Source organism: Emydura macquarii, unplaced genomic scaffold (assembly GCF_026122565.2).
Source record: "Emydura macquarii macquarii isolate MOO-44397 ecotype Brisbane River unplaced genomic scaffold, CSIRO-AGI_Emac_v2 contig_2422, whole genome shotgun sequence".
NCBI lineage: Eukaryota > Metazoa > Chordata > Testudines > Chelidae > Emydura > Emydura macquarii.
The window spans coordinates 2,735,092-2,760,061 of NW_027132559.1; the positions used below are offsets into that span (position 1 = coordinate 2,735,092).

The following is a 24,970-nucleotide window of genomic DNA, read 5'->3' on the forward strand; positions in this document are numbered from 1 at the left end:
CACCCAAGAGGAATGGTCCATGATGGCATACTGTACATTCAGGACTGAGCTTAGATCTACAGAAACTGTTGGAGGAATTTGTGCCCTTAGTCCATAGGAATCAAGAGCTCAATATGCCCCTTAAAACTGGTAATTATTTATTAGCAATTAATTATTGCTATTGTTATTCTGGCAAGAGAGATAACGCAAATCTTATTTCTCCTGCCATACTAATACTTCTATTGCACCTATGTTTAGAATATTGATCTAGTCCTCTAAGGGATACTGTGTAACTGAGTCCAGTGTTTTATATCAAGTAAAATCTCATGGAAGACTGATTTGTTTTAATTCACATAGTTCGTCCTTTACATTTAAGATATACATGCCCACATACTTAATAAACCTCACCTGATCTCATTCCATATAATCCTTTTTTTTTGGATCTTTGTTTTTTAATTCACCCCTCTTCAGAACCTCACTTTGTAACCTAAGTTTATCATCAGGCCTGAAATGTCTCCAAATTAATTAACTGCTTCCAGAGCTTTTGGCAGGGACACATGTAGAGTCTGACTAGCACAGTAATAGGGCATCTGTAAAAAAAAAAAGTGAGCCATATTGTCAAGATTTCCCATCTTACTGTCATGCATTAAAGTACTTTTCATGAAGGATGAAGCCAATGTTTAGAACACAAGAACAAGAAGATATGAAGAAAGCGAACATCCTTGACTGCTCCCTCCCTCCCCCCGGGGTCACTTCAGAAGGCTGAGCTACATCAGCTTAATAAACGTGATAACCCAGCATTAAGATGACGTCTTGGCCCTTTACAGATCAGAGATGCAAAGATGGGTTGAAGGGCATCGAGGAGAGGCACCACCCATGTATCTGCTCCAAGCGTCATCTCACACTGGACCCAGGGATGGGGTGGAGGTGAAGGGGGATATGCTATTGGATGCACCATACTGCTGCTCTGAAAAGAAGCAGCATACACCTTTGACTGCTTTGTACTGCTGAATGAACCATGCTTCTAGCCAGTTGTAGGGCTTGTCTTCATTCATTAACCAATCCTTGGGGCAATGATGTGCCATAGGGCATGGTAGCTGGGCTCCCCTTTAATATTAGAACCCAGTTGTTTGACCCATATCCAGGTGTGGTGGAGACCCTTTGCAAATGGACCTTCCCCAGCTGCACAGAAGGTGGGGATATGTCCATCCGCATGGCACCATCCACTCTCTAGCCTCAGAACTGATATCTCCTCTGTGGAGGAATCTCTACATGATTCTGGATCCATACAAGAGGAAGTGGCGAAGAGAGTGGGACTGGGGGATGCACATCATCCCTTCCAACAATCCCATGGGGAATAGCCCTCTTCTCCCATCAAAGAATTTGGAGTAAACTCAGCAAGGAGAACTTCAAAGTGTTCCCACCCTAAACCGTGGGAGGGGGACAACCTCAACTTTATGCAGGAATTTTCCTACACACCTCAACCCAGGGCAGAATCTGGCCTTAGCCTACAACAGTAAAGTGCATATACTTTGGGAAAAATTCATATATTTTAAAAAATTATTTAATTTTTTAAAATTTATTTAATTTTATTTAAATATAAAATAAAATATTTTATTTTAAAAATTATTTATTTTAAAATATTCACATATTTTAAAACAATTCTCTCACCTGCCTTACTAATGATCTTTTTGATTATGAACAAAGCCATTGTATTTTTTATTTCTACACTGCTGTTTTATCTGGATTTCATTCAGCTTGGAGAGCAAACTAGAAGAGTCAGGTCACTTATCTCTAGTCAGTTTTACTTTCAGCTCTGTGTGCATTAATACAGACTTATACCCCTAGCTGAAGATCCCCCCAGCACCAGACACGGGGCCCTGAAAGATGTTGAGCTGTTATAGCTGATTCCTACACATCCTTTCCTGCAGCCTATTATGTCAAGGCCTTTCAAGGGCCCAGAAAACCCTATTCAGCTACCCAACCTGCCATTTTTGGCCACGCAGACTTTTGAAAATGCTGGCCTACATGACTGGCAAAGGCAATTACATACTAAATCAGAAAAAGACAAGCAGACCCGCCTTCATCATGATGAAATATACAAGCCTATAGTGGCTCAAGGGCACAGAAACTCCCCTCTAGGAAAAGTGGAGATCAATAACAAGGAGACAATATGATGCCTAAGAGAGAGAGAGCTTTTCTGAACCCTCCTGATTCTAGCCAAATTTTACAGATCACTGTCCAACCTGCATGGATCTTGTGATGATCTGCAGAAACACACCTGAGACTCATTAGCAATTCAGCCAGGCAAGACAGATAGCCTCAAGTTTCTCTAATGAACCCATTAAGGGAAATTTTAGAAGGGAGCATCACTGATAAGTGAAGAAGATTACAGTATTCTTTTCTGGAAAGGCTGTGATTTTGGAACTAGGAATGGTTACTGATATTGTGGCTGGTTATTGGATTGTTGGACCGTGGCTAAATCCAGTTGTATGAAACATATTTATGGCTTTGAGACTGCTTGGAGAATGGCAATATAACAAACACTATTCCAATCACCAAGAAGAGTAAAATTACTTTAAAACAAAATAGCAAAAATATTGAATGCAAGGCAGGATACAAATACTGCATCTCAAAACTGGCAAAAATGAGAAAGCAGAGACTTTCAAAGATATCAAAGGGTAAATTCTAATTTTTCACAAGTTATTGAACTTGCTGTAGGAATTACTGAGCGAGGTTCTGTGTTATGTTGGAGGTTGGACTAGATGATCAGAGTGGTCCTTTCTGGCAGGGCCCAAGCATGATTTTCATGGGCCCCCTCCCACACACATACCCATGGGGGTTGCAGCCTGAGCCGGGCCCCCCAGGGCCTCTGGGCCCTGGTAAAGTGTACCCTTCCCCCCACCCATGTGGGGGCCCTGCTTTCTGGAATGTAAATACATGAATCTACCTCTTCATGCATATGTTTAAAGAATTGGGTTTATGTAACTGTATTTTAACCACAATTTTAATTTAAAAATTCCCAGTTTGGTAAGTATCAGTAAAATGATGGTTCCCAGTAACAGTTACTTGAGCACTATTCACAGACTCAAGAGACTTTAAACAGCAACAGTCCATCTTGGAAACTCATTTTGAATCCATACTTTCTGATCTCTTAAATACTTATAGCTACCAAAGGCCCCAGTCTTTCAGTCAGATCCACCCAAAAAGGAACCCTGCATCCATGTGGTTCTGACTGAAGGATTAAGCCTTAATTTATTACAAGTCAGTGGTGAGCTGCCCCAGATTTTAAATCACCACAATTTAGAGATGTGCATGAACAAACTCTTTTCCTCTTCCCCCCACTTCCCATCCCAACGAAACTGGAACAATTTGAACTGCAGGGAAATTTAGATCCTCAGACAAACTGCAAACCAGGCCCCTATCTCTGTAGAGGATGAGGGGGGAAAATCTTTGAATTTGAATATCTGACCTTTGGGGAAGTTAGACTCTGAACTTTGTGCCTTAGACTCATGTAACTCTGGAATATACATCTCTTCAACTGTGCTAATCCCAGCCTTTCTGCATATTCTATAAAATACTATTTGAGGAGTACAGGGTAATGTTGTAGATACTCTTCTGTCCTCCTCAGTAATGCAGTTCTCACATGGGAATAAAGAGAAGAGGAAAACTACTGAAATATCTTAACTGTCTGAGCCCAGCAAGCACTACACAGCGATCCAGCCTTCTGAGATCCATTCAAGCAATGTCTTTTAGAAAACAATTTACATTGTCACTGTCTAGAAATGTATTTTAGAAGTAAGGGGACATTATTCACTTCCATCCATCCAAATGAACTGAAAGCCAATACATTTAAAATTGATAAAAGAAAGTATTTTGATGCAGAATATAATTAATCCATGAAATCCACAAGGTATCATTGATTCCAGATGCTTAGTAAGACTCAGGAAAGTATTAGACATTTATGTGGTTTGGACATCCACAGTTATATTAGCTAGACGTAAGATAAATATAGAAAATATAAACCATCATGCTCACAACATAAATTAAACACTAATTGCCTGGGATTCAGAAGAAATTTTTTCCTATGGAGAAGTTATTCCATAATTGTCCATTATGGTGATTCTTGCACTTTCCTTGGGAAGCATCTGATCCAGAACCTGGGATGAGTCAGAATTCTGGACAAGAGGGACCACAGCTTGGACTGATCAATATGTTTGTATATCCATTTATTAAGAAGGTAGGGACTGGTTGAGTTGGCCAATGGTAGTGTTTGCAGCTTTGCATATGATAAGATAGCATCATTTGAAATGCCTTAACAATATAACTTGTCTGAACATGCCCACAAAAGGGGGGAAAAGAACAATAAAAGAAAAATGGTTCATTATTATGAATTGTGACCATTAGAACAATGAAGTTCCCAAACACTCCCCATAACTGATAAACGTGTGGTTTTTTTCCCACTTCAGCCACAAACCATTTCACCTTTGTAAAGTGCTTTAAGATCTACAGATGAAAAGTGCAACCTATGAGCTTGATATCATTATTTGTGTCTCTAAATTATGATTCTGAATAAGATGTGGTGTTCTGGAAACAATGTTACGCATGTGGCTCCTCAACATGAGTGAGTGTTCAAGCATCTGAGATCTGTGTAGGACTCTCTCCTCTGCCCTGCAACAACAAACTTGCTTGACTGTCTGTTATGCTGTTCCAGCTGGAATCAAAATTGGTTTGCCCTCCTTCCAGAGCAGTCCTGGACTTACACAGGTGACTTCCCATCCCGCCATTGCCAGGACTGTCCTGACGGAAACTGACTGGGTTGTGAAATAGCTCTTGAAACCTGCCTTTTTCACAAGGACAATGAACAAAAGCCCAGTTGTAAGGGCGTGGAGTTCCGCACGTGCCACCCATCTGAGCTGGACAGCGTGAGCCCAGCCCCATGGCCCTTCCAGCGCAGGGTCCTGGGCTCACGCAGAGACAAAACCCAAGCCCGGCCAGGCGAGCCCCACCTGGCACACAGTGTTTGTGTTGTCTAATGAGAGTGAAACCAAGGTGCTGAGCAAAAGGCTTGCACCTACAGCCCAGCAATGACTTGTGAACCCAGGTGTCCCGGCCAAACACCACACCTTGGGTCACACACCCTGCCCCTGCCCTTCTTAGCCTCTCCTCTGCAGGGACCCTCAGCGCCTTGTGGCAGTAACCAGCTCCCACCACCAGGGGGAGGGCTGCCTGATCCTCCCCTCTATTGCTCTGTCCTGCTGCAGGGACCTTGTGGCGGCCGCTCCCTCCACTCCCTTTCACTCTATGGCTCTCTAAGGTCCTCCCCACCCTTTCCTAGGGGCTGTCTACATAGCTGCCTGTCCACCAACGGATTAAGGGAGAGGTTCGGTCTCCTTTGAGCCAGGGGGCGGGGATTCGATTGTTGAGGGACAAGGCCCCGCCCTCCGCGCGGTGAACTTCGGAATTCCTCCCCCCCAGCAACCGTTCGCACCCGGCGCTCGGAACTTTGTTCGCAGGTGGCGGCGGCGGGCGGAAGACTTTGCCGCACGGACCAGGCTGGGCCGGGAGGAGGGGCTGGGCCGCAGTCATGGCGGGCTGGGGGTTGCTGTGCCGGGTGGGGGCGCGTTTGCTGGCGGGCGGCCCAGTGCAGGCGGCGGCGGCCGCTACCGGGAACAGGTGGGCGCGCAGCTGGGCGTGGTAGATCCCAACGGCCTGGTGGGGGAGGGGTGGGGGGTCTCAATGCGCCCCCGCGCGCACCCCCGGGGGCGGAGGGGGGGTGTTTCCTGGTTCCGTGCGCACGTAACCGGCGCGTGCAGAGACCCGTCCCCTCCCCCCCCAGCCTGGGAGAGGAGCGGGGGAGGGGCTCGGGTCACCCACCTGGCGCCTCCAGGCCCCGCGTGCGTCGCTGTCGGGGGGGGGGTTGAAGGTGCCGCGGGGCCCGGCCGCCCCTGGGTTCGGTTCGCGGCTTGGCTTCTTCCAGGCCCTGCCTGCAGCAGCCAACCAGGGCCGCGTTTGCCGCCTGTTCTCGGCACGGGACCGGCTTGTGACCCCACACGTGTCTGCGCCGTGCCCAGCCCCTGGCTGCGGATCCCACAAGCTACTGCCGCAGCCTCAGTGGCGAACGAGGGTGGGTGGCCCCACACCTCATGGTTAATACCTGCGCAGAGGCTAACCACGTCCCGCCCTGGTCAGACGCCTGCTCTGGCCCAAGGCTGCTTGGCTGTAGCTGGTTGGACGTGGTGGGTGTTTTGTAGCAGACACTGTCCGTGGCTATGGGTTGGCCTTGGCCCACTTCTCTGTTAGGCCCTCCAGAACTCACCTCCCCTCACCTGCTGCTGGGGCCGCTTTGGGTATGTTTCCACTGCAGTAAAATACGTGAGCCTGGTGCCTTGTTCACGTGTTAAAACTAGAACTGCCTGTCTTCAGTAGGATTTTACCTCGTGTTAGTTACCATGTGTTAGCTATCTTGTGGTAAGGAAACACCTTTTTTTCTTAGTGAAGACAAAGCCTACAAATGCTTCTCTCTAATACACACTTTGCAACAATTATTCAGACTTTGGTTGCCTCCAGCTTGGACTGTGGTAATATGCTCTACATGAAGGCCACCTCGACGTCTTTAATCTGGTACAAAGTACAGTTGCCTGCTTCCTGAGTCTGTGGCATCTTCTATGAGCACGCAGTGATTGTGACTCAGTCTTTGTACTGAGTTCCTGTTTGCTTCTGGGTGCAAGTGATGGTGGAGTTGATGTCTTTCAGAGCCCCAAATGGTGTGGTACCTAAGACGCAGTCCCTTGCTCCATTCTCTGTCAAGGCAGCTGAGAGATGCTGATGTGCTTGTTGAGAGTTCCTGGATTTAAAAACCTCTCGAGTTTGGTAATGAAATCCAGCAGTGGCTTTTTCAGCTCAAAGTTTTTCATTTTAGAGTTTGCGTCAGTTTGGCGATCCACCAGTGCCTGAGATAGGATGTAGGTGTAGGATAGAAGACCCATTCATTTGTTTTAGCATGTGGTTGATTGCTCCTCTTGACTCTGTTTTTGACTTTTGTTTTTATTTAGCAAATTAAATGTAAGTTTATCCAAAGGATGATAATCAAGGTGGGGCAGTTTGAGTGCCATCACTTGAGCATGGTTTATTATTGATGTTTAATTCTTTTGTCATCTTTGTGATGCAATGCAGTAGTAAAAGGCATTATATACAATAATAAGCAACCCAAAAAAAACCCCTTTTTGTTTTTTACTTGGTAGGGGACCATCTTGCTTTATAGTTAGGCATATTAATAGCAGCACCTGGTGGGACGAACATCTTTCTAAAGAGAACAAGCAGTTCCTTAAGAAGTTAACAGCAGAAGAATACGCAGCTCAAACAGCCAGTAAACTGTGTCCACTAAAAGATGAACCCTGGCCACTGCACCCATGGGAACCAGGTTAGTATATGAACAGATGCAGCACAGGGGTAGTCATCATGGTGCTGTGGCAGTGTACAAATAATATTGCACTAGTGTCATATAAAGTTTCTTTGTTACGTTAGTCACTTTACCTCTGCAAGGAGCAAAGCAGAGGTAGTCTTTCATCTCCAAGTTCCTCTCCTGTTCCTGAGGATCTTCAACTTCAATGCATTTTTCATCACTTTACAGCCACAGCCCTCTCAAAACCTGCCTTGCTTCCATATCCTTGGAATGTGACTGTCATGAACACACCAGATGGTACCACATAATTAGTCACTGTTGACTGATATGAACGACTTCTTTCCAAAGCCAGGGACTTTGGCTGAGTAGCATTCCTGGTCCGCAGGGGACTACAGATTGACTCCCAGTCACTGTATAGAAGAGGTAGCATACTAGGTAACATACCTTGTGTGTTTAAAGTCTTACTATGTCCACAAGAACATTCTGATGCACAGTTTTAGAAAAAAAAAATCTAGAGAATAAAAATGTGCTAAAGGTAGTTAATTAGCTTATCTTTGCAGCAGTGGGGCTGTACAAGACTTCAGTGATGCCTCTGGTAAAAGCTTGCTTCTGGCATTACAGATGAATACTTCATATACTTAGAATGGCCACTAAGTGACTGATACTATATGCAAATATTATATAACACACTTAGAAACACTCTTTTTCCCCACATATTTGAAGTATTTATTTTTTCCTCTTATGTGTTCTGTTTCCCAAGCTAAAGTCCTAAGCCTCTGAACCCGTAAGAGGGTTCGTTATATAGTGGCTGAGAATAAAATAAAAAATTAAATATGTGGAGTGGGGAAAACCTAGTGACATTATGTTCATCATATAACTCTTAATTTGGTTTTAAATATTCATTTGATTTGGCAAAAATGGAAGTCACATTTGTATTTTTCAGAAGTGAGTTCTCAACAAGAAATTTATATATTTTAATTAACACTGAGCCCATGTATTGCTCTGTGCAAACATAAGTAGTATATTAAAGAAACTCAGCTACTCCCAAACTGCCCAGAAAGTTAAAAATATGTTCTCTCCTTCCTGAAACTCTCCCATGAGGGAAAAAAGGTCTTGTAGCATACCCTGACCATCAACAGACTCTGACTCTATCAGATATTTAGTCTTAAGTTACAGGCATAGTTTTTTTTGATCTAAAGGTTCCCGCAGAGTTGGCCTTGTTGCAATAAAGTTGGGAATGATGCCGTTATGGACCAAGAATGGTGAAAAACATGTTGTCACATTACTTCAGGTAAGATAGATACATTGAGTTTTTGGCTTAAATACTCTATTTAGATTTTTTTAATAAGTTATAGACAAATGAAACTCTTTGGGGGGATAAAAGGGTTTTTGAGGGAAAAAAACACCAAAGTTACCCCTTCTTCCAGGTTGCACAATACATTCTTCTGTGTTTTAGATTGTAAAATCTTTGGGGCAGGTGCTGTCAGGTGCCCTGGAACTTATGTGGTTTACTTGAGGAGAGTGGCATTTTATTTCTTTTCCCTCTCCTCAGTCGTAGAGCCAACTGGGACTTGGTTGGTCTTTGGTGTCAAATTGAAGTAATCTCAGAGCTGCTCTAATTTACATGAGCAGTAACAACCCCAGCAAAGTTGAACCAGGGACAAGTGATGTAGAGCCAGTTTTGTCCGCTTTTGCCATGCATGAAATCCTCCAACTGGTTATTGAAGTCAGCTTTCCATTCCCTATGCACACTCCAGCAGCAGGTCATGGATATTGCGTAGTATATCCTAAAAGTAAAGTTGTGATAGGCACTGTACTAGACAGTGCACCAAACTTCATGGTTATAAAAAACTGACTTTACTTTTAGGATTAACTGAAGAATGCTGTCTGCATTCCACATATTTATTCTAGTAGGCTTACTGGTAAACAGTTAGTTGAAAGAAAGATGTTTCATTATAAATGGTTAAAATTTTCTATTTTGAACTTTGTCTTCTATTATACGAACACAAATGAAATCAAATGAATGCTGTGACTTTGCTCACATAGTTTAATGTTTGTTGTTCATTTAAATTAAAATATGAGCAGATGTGTGTTTTGAGATCCTATTTACTGTGATTTATTTTTTAAGGTGCAAGACTGCCATGTTTTAAAGTACACCCCAAAGGAGAAGTATAATGGAAAAACAGCTGCTCTAATCATTGGAGGGAAAAATGCGTCTCCTTTTTATGTAAGTGTACTAATTCCTTTTCTTGGTTAAAATTGTTATTTCTATAAGTATCACTAATTATAAATGCTTTCAGACAGAATGGAAATTTAGTTTTTAGTCAAAGATGAGTCTGCAACCATCCATGTTTCAGAGCCTCATTTTTGTGTCTCACTCACCCTCACACACTCATTTGCCACTGGGGTTTTTTTGGAGGGGATGTGGAGGAGGAAGGCTTCATTGTCACTTCCCTCCCTTTGTCCCAACCTTCCTGAAGATCTTGGAAATGAGGACAACTCCATTAGTTTTATTTCCCTCTTGGAAATGATAGAAGACTGTATTTTTGAAAGCTTCTGTGGTGCATGATATTCTGTTGCTAATGATGGGAACTGCAGGGAATGGGAACATGTAGTTGCAGTGGATTGGGGAGCAGGTATTTAGCCCCACAATTTTGCATTGGACCTAATTTGGGATCTCTACAAATTTAAAAAACACTGGGATAGGTGAGCTGCTGTGGGCCTCTTCCAGTTCTAATAATCTTTGGATAATCTCATTATATAGTAGACTGCTAAATCCTGATTTATTCATTTCTGCTTTGTTTGCCATTGTTATATTAGATTGATCATTTGCTTATAGTCTTCCTGAAAAAATAATTAAACTTTAAACTTAAAATATGCAGAGTTGTGAACATAGATTATTGATGATCGTGTCTCAAACCACTAATTTTGTTCAACAGCTCTAGATGTCTGATGCAGAAGTCCAAGTCAGTTTTCAGTGACTGAGGCAACCTAGAAGTTTTGTCAAACCTAGAGGGATAGATTGAAACCTAGCCTTCCCTCAAAAGAGCACATTTTTTGTGATTCATTATTTTTATAAAACAGTGTCAGACTTTTCTGTGCATTGTTCTTGAGATAATGTCTATTTGACCTAAACAAATACAAAAAGCCATTACGTGCTTATTTGGAGATCTGTTTTGGTTTTTTTTTTCTTGGGGGCTTGTGCCTCAGTTTTTCTATCAGGGAATCTACCCCAAAACCCCAAATGAAAATGTGCACAGTTTTTGTGGGAGAAGAGTTTATATTTTGAGGGATCTTAGTTTTATTTAATGCTTGTGTGTGCACATCTCACCAATGTTCACTTCAGTTTCCAGGTATCTTGTGTCTCTGGTGTATTTCCATAACTAGAGGAATATTTTTCGCTTGGTGAAATTACACCTATGCTCTTTGCTGTATTATATCAAGACTGACTAAAAACGTATGAATCTAGTTATTTTGAAACTGCTGGTGGTGCACCAGGGAAGCACTACTGTGCAGGAATGCATGCAATACCACTGAGTCATCAGGACTATCTTCTTACTCGTCTGAGTAACAAGATGCAGTGAGTGCATGGAAATTACAGGATTCATACAATCACATGTCCAGTTTGAACTGCTTTTATTGTGATCTGAATGGCTTTCTTTGCACAATGATCTGAAATATCAAAGACTGTTGACTGTTGGTTATTAGGTAATTTTATTAATTAGGTTTTTATTTATTTATAACAAAAATCAGATAATGGTTGAATAAGTTTATGTAGATCTGCACCTTGCCTGGTAACTTCCAAGGTTGAATCTGGAGTAAATTTATTCCATAAAATTACATAGCTTAAAATAATTTGACACAGGCTATTTTATTTCTGTACATCTTACACTTGTTATGGACTCTGCAGGTACAATAATGGTATCTTTTCTTGATTTATATTGAAACTTGAAGCTTCATATAACCTTTTTGTATTTATCACTTCCATATCTTCTTCCAAATGTGAATTAGAGAAGCTGAACTGTGGGAAACTCTAGTCCTATGTTGTGTTAGCATAATTAATTTACCTTTCACTAGCTCTCCACAATAACATCTGTCCTCTCTAGATTTTGACAGTGACTCACTTTAGTGAATTGTCTGATGAATCTCTTAATAATTTCACTAACAATGAAAGTTTTATGTATGTATTTTAAATGTCATATTATTTTTAAAAATTTAAATGCATTTTTAGGAATTTTTTTTTTTTTAGTTTGACAGATGCCATTTTGTTCCATTTGTTCTAAATGATTTTTTTTTATGCACAGTTAATTGGTCTCCTTCCCAAAATCCATGGTACTGTGACTATTTTGTCAATGACTTTAAAAAAGAAATCCCAAAAACAAAACTCTGGTTTTGAGGTCTGTTGATCATTTTGCAGATGGTAGTCTGATTTGCAACAATTCATACTGTACTACTCAGTATGCTTTCAGTAGATCTTTTAAAACTGTATTCACTTGCAAATGTATTCAATATCCTCTGTAATGTTGCCATTTAAAATCTGTTTTTCCCCATCTTTGCAAGAAGCCTAAGTGATGTTTTGTGTACATAGAAATACCTACTTTTGCCTTCTTTCATTAGACCCCTTGATGAAATTTTATTTCATTTGCTGAAGTCAGGCAATAGAAAGCTATAGTTAGATGTTTTTGGTGAAAAATGGGAAAAAACTTTCTTATCCCTTCATGTCTTTTAGTATATATTTCTTCAATCATTCTAGCCATTCTCTCATAAACCATTTTGAATATAATGTTAAGCATTCAATTTCTTGTCAACTAAACAAATGTAAATTTACTTGTCAATATAAATCAAGATTTAATCAAATACATCTGATAAAGGAGGGATCTATTTTATGGTACACTTCTGCATGCATTGTAGTACAATATACATGTGATCAGGCCAATAATACAACCAGCTTTGGAAAATATATAAATAGATCAATCATGATTATTTTAAAAATATTTTGTTTAAAATATTTTACTATAGGAATGCAACTCAGCAAATCATTTTTTAAAAATAGTGAACTGCTGAACCCTATATCAGCCTTCCTCCTTGAGTGAAGGAGGGATATTTTCATAAAGGTGTATGTTTTGTTTGCCTCTAATGAATTAGCAGTCAAAGGAATTGTATCCATTCGTTTCTAACCAAGCATAATATGGTTTTTGCTGTCCTTAATAAAATCATGGGCAATATGCAGATTTTTCTAATGAAAAATTTTAGCCTTAAGAGGTGTCCAGATCAATTTGTCTGAAAGTTCAGAGCAGTGTTTTTATTGGGGAAAGGATAATTTCAGAGAACTTTTTTAAAGTGACCTCTTCACAGATGGGATTATCCAAGTGTGACACTGCTGTCAGTTGTTTAAATTGCTTTCTAGGAGGTTTCATTTGAAGAAAAATCTCAGCTGAGTCACTGTGTACAACTCTGTTTCTAAAAAGCAGTGACCAAAGTGTATGATAAAATAAAAAGCTCTCAGTTGTAACCAGAGTTTGTTTATCATTGAAATGAATTTGGTATATTTTTAAATTAAAATAATTATGTAAAAGCTTTGTTCTTGGAGTCTTTTGTTGCTCAGACTCTGACTATGCAGTGGATCCTTGTGCTGTGTGAAGCCCCATTTGCTTCAATGAAACTGCTGACTTGTATAAAATGATGTATTTAAAGAAGTCTCTGCAGGATCTCGTGGCCCTAGATTTTGTCCCTGCCCTAAAGGGTTTACAGTCTATACAACTACATGCACATTGTGGCAGTATAAAAAGGTATCATTAGTACAAATGTGTATTTATACATGACATTTGATACACTTTAAATTACTCTACAGTTAGTTAAATGTATTATAGCTAACAATTTAAAAAGCAGAAGTAAATGTGTGTGTGTATGAAAAAAGTGATGACTGTCTTCCCCCTCCTAGCTTTTGAAGTTTTTACAGATCCCCTGGTATTAGTGAAACTGTCCAAATGTGTACTGAGCATATGATGAGGTTGAGGGGCTGAATGAGATCCAGTGATGGAAAATAAGAAGTGCATGAAGAAATTAAGCTAATCTAATATAAAGTTAAAAGGCTTGCTTGAAAGTAAAAGTACAGTGTGGTGTTTTGTTTTGTTTTTAAGTAGTGTTGACATTTGTAAACATTTTTCTGATGTGCACTGAATTTATAATGTTTTTAATTCACTTGTTTTTATGGGTTCTCTTTCCTCCAGAAACCAGAGTCTACACTGGAGATTTTCAGAGAAGCTGGAGTGCCACGGAAGCAGAAAACTACAATATTTAAGGTGTCAGATAATGCTATAATTAAACCAGGTAATCTCTTTGAGCTGGAAAACATGTCTGATTTAATCTTGGCTTAAATGTACGTAAACAGAGGGCATTAAGGTGCACTTGATTTTTGGGTATGAAAATGAATTATAAAAATTTTTTTTTTCCTTTATCCCAAGGGCCAAAGCAAATATTTGAAAAGGAGGAAAATAGAAAACAAACCTGTTTTCTGTGGGTGGAAAAAGGAATTGTCCTCCTTTGGTATTTCTCCTTTTTGTAGCAAATTAGTTCCACCCCTTGGAAAAGTTGTTTAATGCAAACGTGCTAAAATGCAAATCAGCGTTAGAAATGAATGTGAATACACTTCCTTAAAGCACTTGGCAGTCTTATAAGGACACCATGGGTGATATTTTGCTGGGGAAAGTTGCCATTTAAGAGGTTTCAATCTTCTCTGCGCTCCCCTAGTTGAGAAGAATTTAGGTACCTCTTGAAATGCCATTGTTTCAGACTGTCTGAGGCAGAAAAGATTCAGCAAAATGATGCAATGATTTCCACTGAGAATTTTTTCTTTTTAACTGAAGATTTGGAGATTTAATCTTCATAAAGATTTTTAATTTTTTCAGAATATATTAGTATGGGAATTTGTGTTGCTTTGACATACAATTTGGCAATTTAAGACTATAACATGGGAAGAAAATGAAAAAGTAATTATAAGTAAATGTTAAAAAATCAAAGTTTTAAAAGAATCATGATTTAAATATAAACAATTTAAAAAATAAAATATTTTTATCAACTGTGGACACTGACGATATTGATTCACTCATTTCAGCACTTAATTTAATGGTATATTTTCCCTCCTTTTTAAGGTACTCCTCTGTATGCAGCTCACTTCCGCCCAGGGCAGTTTGTGGATGTCACTGCCAAAACGTAGGTTCCTAACTTTTTTAATATATTGTATATACCTTTCAGATATTTGTCACTTATTTTTCTTTTCTTTCTGCGCTTTGTTGTTTCCGAAGGAGAGTTGTGAGATTTAATTGGCTAATCTTTGTTCAGTGCTTTGAAAATGCAAAGCATTATCATTTAGGGCTTCTCTACATAAGGAAATAAGGACTGGCATAGCTGTAGTGGAATAAGTGGTATAGCTATACCAGAATAACTCCCTATGCAGACACTCTCTATTCTGAAATAAGTAGCTTTATTTGGAAATTATGTCCACATGGGGAATTATTCTTGCATAGCTATAACAGAGCATCTTATTCCATTAGAGCTATGCCAGACAATTTCCATGTGTAAACAAGCCCTTATTTTTGTTTTTTAGAAAAGACAGTGGAAAGGTGTAACGTTCTAAGATGACTGCCCCATATCTCTTAGAATGTCCAGTCTGTCAGACCAGAGTAGGTGAGGTATCAATCAGAATAATTTTTTTGGTGAAATAATAGAAACAAGGATTTACTTTTCTATGTTTGTTTGGACGTGGCAGAATACTGAAGCCAACTCCTGTATGTCTCTCACAAGACTAGCCCCATTAACAAAACATCTTGTTTGCAAAGCGCAGTATTGTATCATTAGTACATTAATTGAATGTGGGTGATGATTGTTTTTAGAAAATTTCAGCCAAAGCCCCTGAATGCTTTGCTTTCTTTTATAAATTAAAAATAATTTTCTCAGGAGCTAATGGGCCATCCTAAATGTCTAGATAGTAAGACTTTCAGGGCAGAAACTGTCTGTATATTTCCAGGTACACCAGAGGTGCTATCCTAATAATCAGTGTGTTATGAAATAGCTGTGTCAGCATTTCTTTTTTTTTTTAAATATCAAGATTTAGGAAACGTTTCCTTGTGGAGCTTGAGAGCAAGTTAAATATCACATGTAATTTATCAATATATCTTGCTAGTTACTATTTAGACATATTGGCAAACTAAATATAGAACTTGTTTTCTGGCCTCTTTCAGTCTGTGACTGATCCACCCTATTTTTTGAGTTATGAGTTGAATCTAGAACAGTGGTTCCCAACCTTTCCAGACCACTGTACCCCTTTCAGGAGTCTGATTTGTCTTGCGTACTCCCAGTCTCACCTCACTTAAAAATTATTTGCTTACATACTCAGACATAAAAATACAAAATTACAGCACACTATTACTGAAAAAAGCTTACTTTCTCATTTTTACCATACAATTATAAAATAAATCAATTGGAACATAAATATTGTAGTTACATTTCAGTGTATAGTATATAGAGCAGTATAAACTAGTAATTGTCTGTATGACATATTAGTTTGTACAAACTTCGCTAGTGCTTTTTATGAAGCCTGTTGTAAAACTAAACAAATATCTAGATGAGTTGATGTACTTGCTGGAAGATCTCTGCATACCTCTAGAGGTACATGTACTCCTGGTTGAGAACCACTGATCTAGAATATCTTTTTCCTCCAATTATTTGCTGCTTTTGGTAGTCTGTTCCATATAACCTATATATACAGTCCTTAATATAGAAATTACTCTTAAATTCTTAACTCTCGTTATTGACTTTAGGTTTTCTTATCATGTTTTGCTCTCAATGTGATTCTGTAATCTTTCCAGTCCTCTTCTGTATCTGATGTGTTATAAATTTCTTCCTGTACCTCTTTCTCCTACTTGTGTGTGTGTGTGTGTGTGTGTGTTGCTCATCTATATTGGCCTCCTTTCTGTAACTCTATATTTATCATTAGATTGCCTCATGACCCCTTGGTATCTTTGAACACATTCAATTTTCCCTTTGTGCCCTTTACTTCTCTTACTTCCTTCCTTTCAGTTTCATCCAGCATTGCTTCCAAAACACTTATGTTCCCTCTTTTTTGTTTAATTCTAGCTTTTTTTAATGGATGCAGCTGCCTGAACAGCCATTCATAAGTGCAATGCTCAGTGAGCAATGATATAAAAATATCCCAGAAACCTTTGAGCTGTTGGGGGCAAGGAGCTTCCTTGAAAAATGGCCTGCCATTAGCTGAGTGGCCCCCAGATTCTTTACACTGTGCCCCCCCCTTACCGTCCGCACCTACCCCTACTCTGGAGCCGGGGGTGGGGCCAGGGTGAGGGGGTGGGGGCTAGGGTGAGGGGGCAGGGCTGGAATCAGAACTGCAGCTGGAATCGGAACTGGGGGCAGGGCCACAGCTAAGGCTGAGGGCAGGGCAGGGCTGGGCCATAAGTCAGGAGCCGTGGCCAAGACTTGGGGTGCAGCTCAGGGAGCTGGAACAGAGCTGGGGTCAGAGTGGGACTGGGTGATGCTGCCTCCCTGATCCCTGTGGGGGCTGGGCCAGGCCCTGCTGTGCCTCCACCAATATTCCTCTGTGGGGGCCCCCCCCCCCCCCCCCAGTAGAGCGTGCCCCACAGTTTGGGGACCCCTGCATTAGCTGCTGAGACCACCAGAATGCATTGATACAAATAAACTTGAGCAATCTAGTGGTAGGTAGGCAAACTATTTGTCATGGGAGGAACTATTATCTTTAACTAATTAAAGCTTTAGTTTGCTATAACTAGGTCAGATGTCTGTCAGAACCCAGTCATGCCAAACCTGGTTCTCTGGGATTTATAACTTTGGAATGGCTAGGTCCACTTTTAGTTTTGTGTGGATTAGCTTTAACAATACACCACCACCTGTTAGTGAGCAGAGACCACTGCCTATCACGTTGACCAATATTTTCTCGTTGTTTATTTGTACTTCCTCATTGATCTGTATCCATCTATCATCTCTTGTCTTATACTTAGGGTGTAAACCCTTTGGGGCAGGGAATGTCTTTTTGCTCTGTTTGTACAGCACCTAGCATAATGGGATCCTGGTCCATGACTAGAGCTCCTAGGCACTACAGTAATGCTAGTAATAATGATAATAGTGATCACTGGTTGCTGTGAACGTTAAGAGTTTTTGAGAGGCTGGTTACTAATGAGGTGTAATGCTTTCTGGCCCATACTTTCAGCATGAGAAAATCCATGATGGGGTGGTGGTTGGAAATGCTGCCTGTGAATACAGAAAGTTCTACTTTATAGTAGTTTATAAATTACTTTATGTATTTATCATTAAAAATATGCCTGAGACAGTGGCAGAGTTTGGAATGGCAGTAATTCTCTCCTGACTGGAAAACCTGTTGATGGAACTCGCTTTCCCATTCTGTCTCCCACATAATGCTCTGTGCTACTATACAAAATATTACTCTGTCAGCATATAGGCCATAGTGTGTCACTGCTACCAGTTCACTGATATGACAGATTTTTCAAGTACTCAAGTATCTATGCAAGGGAATGGAATGGGATACTTCCCTTCTCAATAGCGTAATTAATGGAGTTGCTGTGTCAGCTCTGCTTTTTGGGGAACCAGTCTTGGCTGTTGAACTCTGTAGTTTGCCATTATTCCTGTGTGACTAGGGCTTCTGTTCTCTCATGCTCAGCTCACACCTTCCACACACACTCTGTATATATTCCATCTACCTTGTTCTTTATGATGCTCTCTTTTCTGCAAATTATTTTTCATTCTCCTTGCATAATGTAAAAAAACCCATAGGTTTTAGATCCTGAATCCCTCCTGGAGGTTGTTCCAACTTTACCTTTTGTGCCTCTTTGAACTTTGGTTTCAGAAGTTTTGTGTATTTTGTTAGTTTAAGTGAATTGCAAGCAATGAATAATGACAGTGGCAGTTGTCCTTAGATATTTTTGCAGCATTTGACTTTCATCCAGCTAATACCATTATAGACTTAAAGCCAATAATACCTCAGAATTCACTAGCTTTGCCAATAAATGGTTCATGTAAACTTGTTTTTAAAAATGTGTGTTATGCTCACTGAGCGTTCACAACACTTTTAAAGGCTCTAATGTCTTAAATCAAATATTAAATAAAAATTCCCTAAGTATAGTGCAGTTCTGACAGATATGATTGTATTTTGTCATTGGTGGAAAGCCTTTAGCATTCTTACAGTAATGCGTTCTTCCAGGTTACAGCAAAATGCACCATAATTATGTACCAAAATTCAGCGTCTCTGAATCAGTTATGTAACCATAGTGCTGCTACTGTAGTAATCTGTATAATGCAGTGGATTATATTTTAGAAAAATGTGTTCCTTTCACCTAGATCATTGGTTCTCAAACTGGGGGTTGCAGGCCCTCAGGGGGTCGCAACATGGCTATGTGGGGGTCACAAGCTGTAAGCCCCGACCTGTGAACTCAGAACACCAACAGAGCTGTGAGCCTCTCTGCTTCCTCCCAACAGAGGAACATGAGGGGAGGGGAGGGGAAGAGCAGTGACACACAGATACTGCTCAGCCCCCACCAACATTCCTCCATGCTCCCCTAGGGGACTGTGAGGCGGGGGAGCGAGGAGCAATGCCAGCGCTCCCTGCATCCAGGTCACTTTCCCCACCTGGGCAGTGCTGTGAGGTGAGCATCATGAGCTGCTGTTCTCTGCCTTCCCCTTAGGTAGCTCAGGTGGCAAAAGTGACCTGGATGCAGGGAGCCCTGACATTGCACCTGACTCCGTCTCGCTCACCTTAGGGGTGTGTGGAGGAGCAGCGATCCAAGGGGGAGCGAGTGGCAATACCAGCTGCTCCATGTATGCAAATCAGTTTCCCCAGATGGGTTCAGGGGTTAGTGGTGAGGTGGGGGCCCACTGAGGCCAGTGTGTCACACTCAGAGGCTTGCTGTGTGAAAGAGGGCACCAGTACCAAAAGTTTGAGCTGCTGACCTAGCTATTTAAACAACATTATGGAATATAATTCTTTAAATGTATATCACAAATAGAATGAACAGTATTGCAGTTAATCTAACACACACTCACCCCTGACAAAGTTACACTAAAAAATAAGAGCTTATGGGAAGATACTAAAAATTCAATATGTTAAAATTGCTAGTTTATTGCACTCTGAGGTCTAACAATTCTTCAAAAACCTTAATTTTCCTTTCCTAAAAAACTCTTTGTTTTGGAGTTAACCTTAAAAGCATTTATTGTGAGGGTGCAATCTTACTTTCCATCCTAGTCACGAAGAAAAATAATAAAAAGCAATCAAAAAGCTTTGCACTTGGCTCTGCAATATTTCACAGATCTGATCTATGAAGTAATATATAGTCTGAACTCATTTGTAACTTTCAAAACTGTTGGAAATGGTCTTAGAAGTTTGCTAGTTACTTCAGTGAATAGAGAATTTGTTTTCCTTCAAAAACCTAATTCCAAATTCATCAGGTGTATGAGATGAGGTGGTTACCTGTCTTAAAAATATTCATTTTATAGAAGTTGTTTTTAAAGAAAAACAAATTTGCCATCGTTCATTTTTTCTCTTAACTTTGACAACAGGAAGAGTTATTCCTCTTTCAAGGAAATGGCTAAAAAGTGAATCTTAAATTTGATTAGCTTCTTGCATTTCGTTTTAGATAGGTTTCAATGACCAAGATATGTAAAATTTAGGAATATGTTACTTCAGAAGGCAAGAAAAACAGAATAACTCATGATCACTTGATAATTACCTGTTCTGTTCATTTCCTCTGAAGCACCTGCATTGGCAATTGTCAGAAGACAGGATACTGGGCTAGATGGATCATTGGTCTGATCCAGTATGGCCGTTCTTATGTTCTTATGATTGTTTTGTGATGAGACAAATAGGTAAGAGAATTATCAAGCCTCTTGTGATCACACAGAAGTCCGCAGTTTATCTTGCACAAATTGCTTAATATCATCAATTAGGAAGCTCACTTTTTATGATAAAGATGTATGATTTTAGTACGTTTGTTTTAGCTTGCAGTTCATTCAAGCCACAGTAATCCTGTGTATATATCTAACTTGTAATGAAGTCCAGAAGTGTCTTGCTTAGTGCACATTTTAAATTAGCTGAAATAAGGAAAGTCTAATTCTCTGTATTTTCAAAAAAGTTGAGTAGTCAAAATATTTAAATTATATCAATACTACTTCAAAAAAGAAAAATTGCTTTGACAAAGCTTTCATGCTGCTATGAAAGATAAATGTAGGATGCTCTTTTACACATGTCTTGTAATATCTGTTTATCATCAAGTATAGGTAGCATTTCAGTAGACAGCTTCAGTATCTGGTCCTGAGTTGTTTTTCCTTAATATCCTCTTTTATAGATATGTGTTAGAACATTCTGGAAGTTCAGTGTTTGTTTTTGTATTGTAGATGATTCCTAATCAATATTTCTAGGATCTTTTAATTACTTTTTGCTTTCTAATGTTTTTCAAAGAATCTTTTTTTAATTTGTTAAATATGATTTAACACTTAAAGTTTATATTACTGAATGAAAGCAGAGGTAGGCCTAATAAAGCCACGTTACTACAGAAGGCCGTTTTGGAGATGAAAATAGGGGTTGTAGTTGACAGGTGATCTTTCTGTAGTGGCAGATTTTGTGATGTGTCTTGATGTGGTAAAGTCAAATGCTCAGGTGTTTGGATGTGTGTGTTTTCCATTTTCTTTGTCTTTGTTTAATGTAGTAGAATGCTCTGGTTTGCTAAATCAGTGATTATTGTCAATTGGTAGTTGCTTTAATTTTGGAATGTGATCATATCTGTGTTTAATCCAGCGTAAAGTTTATGATATAGTTTAAAAATTCTTGTTTATAGTAGACTTCAGCGGAACTGGAAATCAGAATTCAATATCCTTATGAAAATGTCTTGGAAAGATAGAACACACCTATTTGAGGGGAAAATACTACTTCAGTTTTGAGCATCACATTTCAGTTTTGAACCCTTTTTTACATGCAAGAAAAGTGTAAAGGTTTTATTTAATAACTTTTATGTCTACTGTAACCCGCAAAATGTTTCTGACCTGAAGTGTTGGTATTGTTTAATCCCAACATGCTTTGAAGCAGACAGTTCAGTCCAGTAAAGGTGCTCTCTTATTGCCACTTGGACACATGCTGTTCTCTATTATACTTTTCTGCTACTTCAGTTGAATGAGTATTTGGAAAGGCATGACCATTGACACACCAGTGATTTTGGCACTTACATAAAAAAACAAAACCAAAATACCAGCATTCTTGTTTTTTGAAATACTTAGTAGCAAAACAAGAGTCTAGACTCACTGGTATATTTTAACACCTTGTTTCAGTTTCTTAAGATAAGTGTTACACAAGCAAAAAAAATAAATTGTATGTTTCTAAAATATTTGACTAAGCAACAGATTTTGTTTCTTTACAACATTAACATATTTTTTTATCCTCAAAATTCCATAGGAAGCATTTTCTCAGATCTGCTAGGTATGAAGTATTTGCTACAAGTGGTAGTTTTAAATAGAATTCTTTATTCTAAATAAGTCATCTCCTTACATGCTGATATTTTGCTTAAATCAAAACTGAAAAATGAGGTATTACGCACTATTATATGGTTGACTTGAACAGCTGCTTTCCTTCAGGTAAAACCAGGAGAACTGTTTATTTACCCTCTGTTTGTAATTCTACTTGCCATTATTGTCTTAACTTCCACATTAGTCCTTGCCTTGAACCCCAATGAATGCCACTTGCTTTCTAGGACTGTTTTGTGGGATTTGGGTAAGCATGTTTTCAAATAATAATAACCTTTCCTCACCAAATGCTATGTTGAAGAAAATAACCATTCCAATAATTCATTCCACGGAAAAGGAGTAAAATAATGTATGTTGGATTTTATAAAAGGAGTGTTCTCTAGGAACTTCATTTATACTAGTACTGTGTGAACTGATAGCCAATACATTCTTCAGAATGGGAAGCACATACTGGTTATATTTTGTGCTAGTGATGGGAAATAAAGTATCTTGGGAGATACTTTATGTCTATATCTAGTCATTTAGGTATTTTGTCTTTAAAATATCAATCTTTGTAAAGCAATATATGGCTATTTTTCACACTAGTGAGTTTACTTTTGAATATGTATTTTTCTAAATACATCATCTCAGATAATCAGATTTGAAATTTATAGTCTTTCAAAGTGGAATGAATATACAAATTTTGCATAGCTCATTTGTGTACAGACTGCAAATTAAAGGCCCAATCTGGCAAACCTTTACTTGAAGTTAATGGGATTATGTATGAGTACGAGTTTGCAGGATCATACTTTTCTTATGCCTGCTTTGAGTTTGTATTAAAATACAGTTGTATTCAGTTTTGTGCACATTTTATTTCGGAGACTTTATATCTTGTTCAGTAGATACAATAATAGGATGTCAGGATATAAGACCTTGCAGGGGAAAGTCGGACTTCTTTGAGAAAATCATAAATCAAGTGATAAATTACCAATAAAGCAAAATCCTAGAAAAGGGCAGGTTTGGCCGTTACCTTGTGTATATATACCTTATGAGGAAGATGAGAACGTCAACTGATCACGTTCTAGAAGAAAGATTTACTGCAGCTTTGACTCTAAAATATTTCAATCATCTGGCCCACTCTAAATTCAATTTCAAAATGCATGTTGAATAGTGGCACATGAAATGGAGCGCCTTTTGAGAAAGTGGTGCCTCAGCTAAGACATTGACATTGCTCTGGATTTATTTCTGTTTTATTAATTATTGTAAACTGTTTCTTTAGGTTTAACCCCAATAGTGTATATATTATTACTTGCTGTATAAATTCAATTGTAATAGCCTTCTGAGGATCGGGCATTTCAAAACTTATGTATTTGAAATTAAGACCTTGTCCATTAAATATGTATTAAAAAGTCAGCAAGTTTACTAGAAATACGATTTGGGTCATTGACAGATTTCAAAACAATTTAGAGACAGGGAGGCTTAAATTATATAGAATTCTTCAACTCTGGTTTTCAGTAATATTTTGTGCAGAAGAGTAGCCTAGTAAATTTTATTAAGTTCTTTGCCTTATTATTTGACATGAATCATTAGTTACACTGCATTGTTGAAGATCACATAGTCAGTCATTCACACTGATAATGACACAAGTTTGGGTTTTTTTTAAAACTCTAGGTTATAGGACCCTTCCTTTCACTTGAGTATATTACATGTAAAACTGGGAAACTAGTCTATTTAAAAGTATCGGTAAAAACATTCATAAGAATATCTCTTAAAAGCCTACTAATTCTCTGTTCACTGTGGTAATTTTTCTTTTTCTTGATTTACTAGTATGGGACCTGATTTTGTGAGGTGTGCAGATTACCTTCTGCTCACATTGGTTTCAAATCATGTGATCATGGTTTTAAATCATCTTGTAAGGCTCATTCCATAGGTAGGCGTTAAAATCCTTCTTAAGTTGCAAAAAATAAATATAGAGGTTTCATGAAAAACCCATTATTTGTGCATAGCAGAGAAACACACATTTTAGTATAGCTTGCAGACTCTGTTCAAGAAGGGCTCAGATTAGAACAGTCTCATGTTTTTAGAAAGGATCAAGGTGTATTGGCCCAGTGAGCACAGATGTACCTAAACAGATCCTTTGTCATTTGTGTACTAAGTTTGACTTACTATTTGACTTAATAGGTATGACTTAATGCTATTGTAATAGTCCCTCACTTTAAATTATACTAAATCTAAATTTTTCTGAATTTGTTTTAAACTGGAAATGGATAGTTAAACCTCTAGTACAGACTTAACATAAGAAAATGAGGAATGTGACTGGGGGGAAATATATACATTGCTCTGTGTAATGTTCTTTTCCTGTAATGCAAGTTGACAGAATAAATTATTATGTATTATAACGGCTTGAACTTACTTTAAGATGAAAGACAACTTTTTCACCTGTATAAAAAGCATATTTTATAATTGCTTTGCTTAGTTTGTGAAAAATGATTTTTTTCAAGTTGTGGTGGTGGTGGTGCTCATTTAAAGTATTTAGTATTTAATTTGCAAATTGAAATATTGTGTCCAGAAAGGTTATAGGGCAAGTTGCCCGTGCAGAGCAATTCAGAGGTTTCCATTCCATTCTTCACAGTGCTAAATGATCTGTTGGAAGAGCCATGGTAGACATATACATTGCCTTTTTTCTGAAACTAGAAAAATTTCCTTTATATTAGCCAGTGTAAGAAAAGGATTTTTCAGATCTCACTGAATGAAGAATACTTTCATATTCCAATTCAATACACTGGAAATTTAAGATTAATCAGCACATCAGCCTTTTGTCTGTCCATGTTTCTTGTAAATTCCCAAGGACCCAATCCTGTAAAGTCTTGAGCTTTTGTTCAAAGTAATATATATGCATAAGGAAACAATTGGATTATAACTGAGAGCAGAAAGTAGCTGAGTTCTGTATACTACCACATTGCATAAATTATTAAACATGGGAAACATTATCCCATAGTACAAGCAGGTTTTCCACAAATGTTATCTTCTAAGTAGATATTGGAGTAAATGATT

General features: G+C 38.8%; 1 protein-coding gene across 1 annotated transcript in view; it reads left to right on the forward strand.

Annotated features, from left to right (window-relative positions):
• Window positions 1-5,349: 5,349 nt before the first annotated feature.
• Window positions 5,350-24,970, forward strand: part of MRPL3 (mitochondrial ribosomal protein L3) — a 52,639-nt gene continuing 33,018 nt past the window's right edge. Inside the window, exons 1-6 of the mRNA XM_067561779.1 lie at window positions 5,350-5,655; window positions 7,224-7,402; window positions 8,584-8,675; window positions 9,513-9,611; window positions 13,615-13,714; window positions 14,536-14,596. Of these exons, the coding sequence (XP_067417880.1) occupies window positions 5,567-5,655; window positions 7,224-7,402; window positions 8,584-8,675; window positions 9,513-9,611; window positions 13,615-13,714; window positions 14,536-14,596 (620 nt within the window). The 5' untranslated portion in view covers window positions 5,350-5,566. The remainder of the gene's footprint in view (window positions 5,656-7,223; window positions 7,403-8,583; window positions 8,676-9,512; window positions 9,612-13,614; window positions 13,715-14,535; window positions 14,597-24,970) is intronic.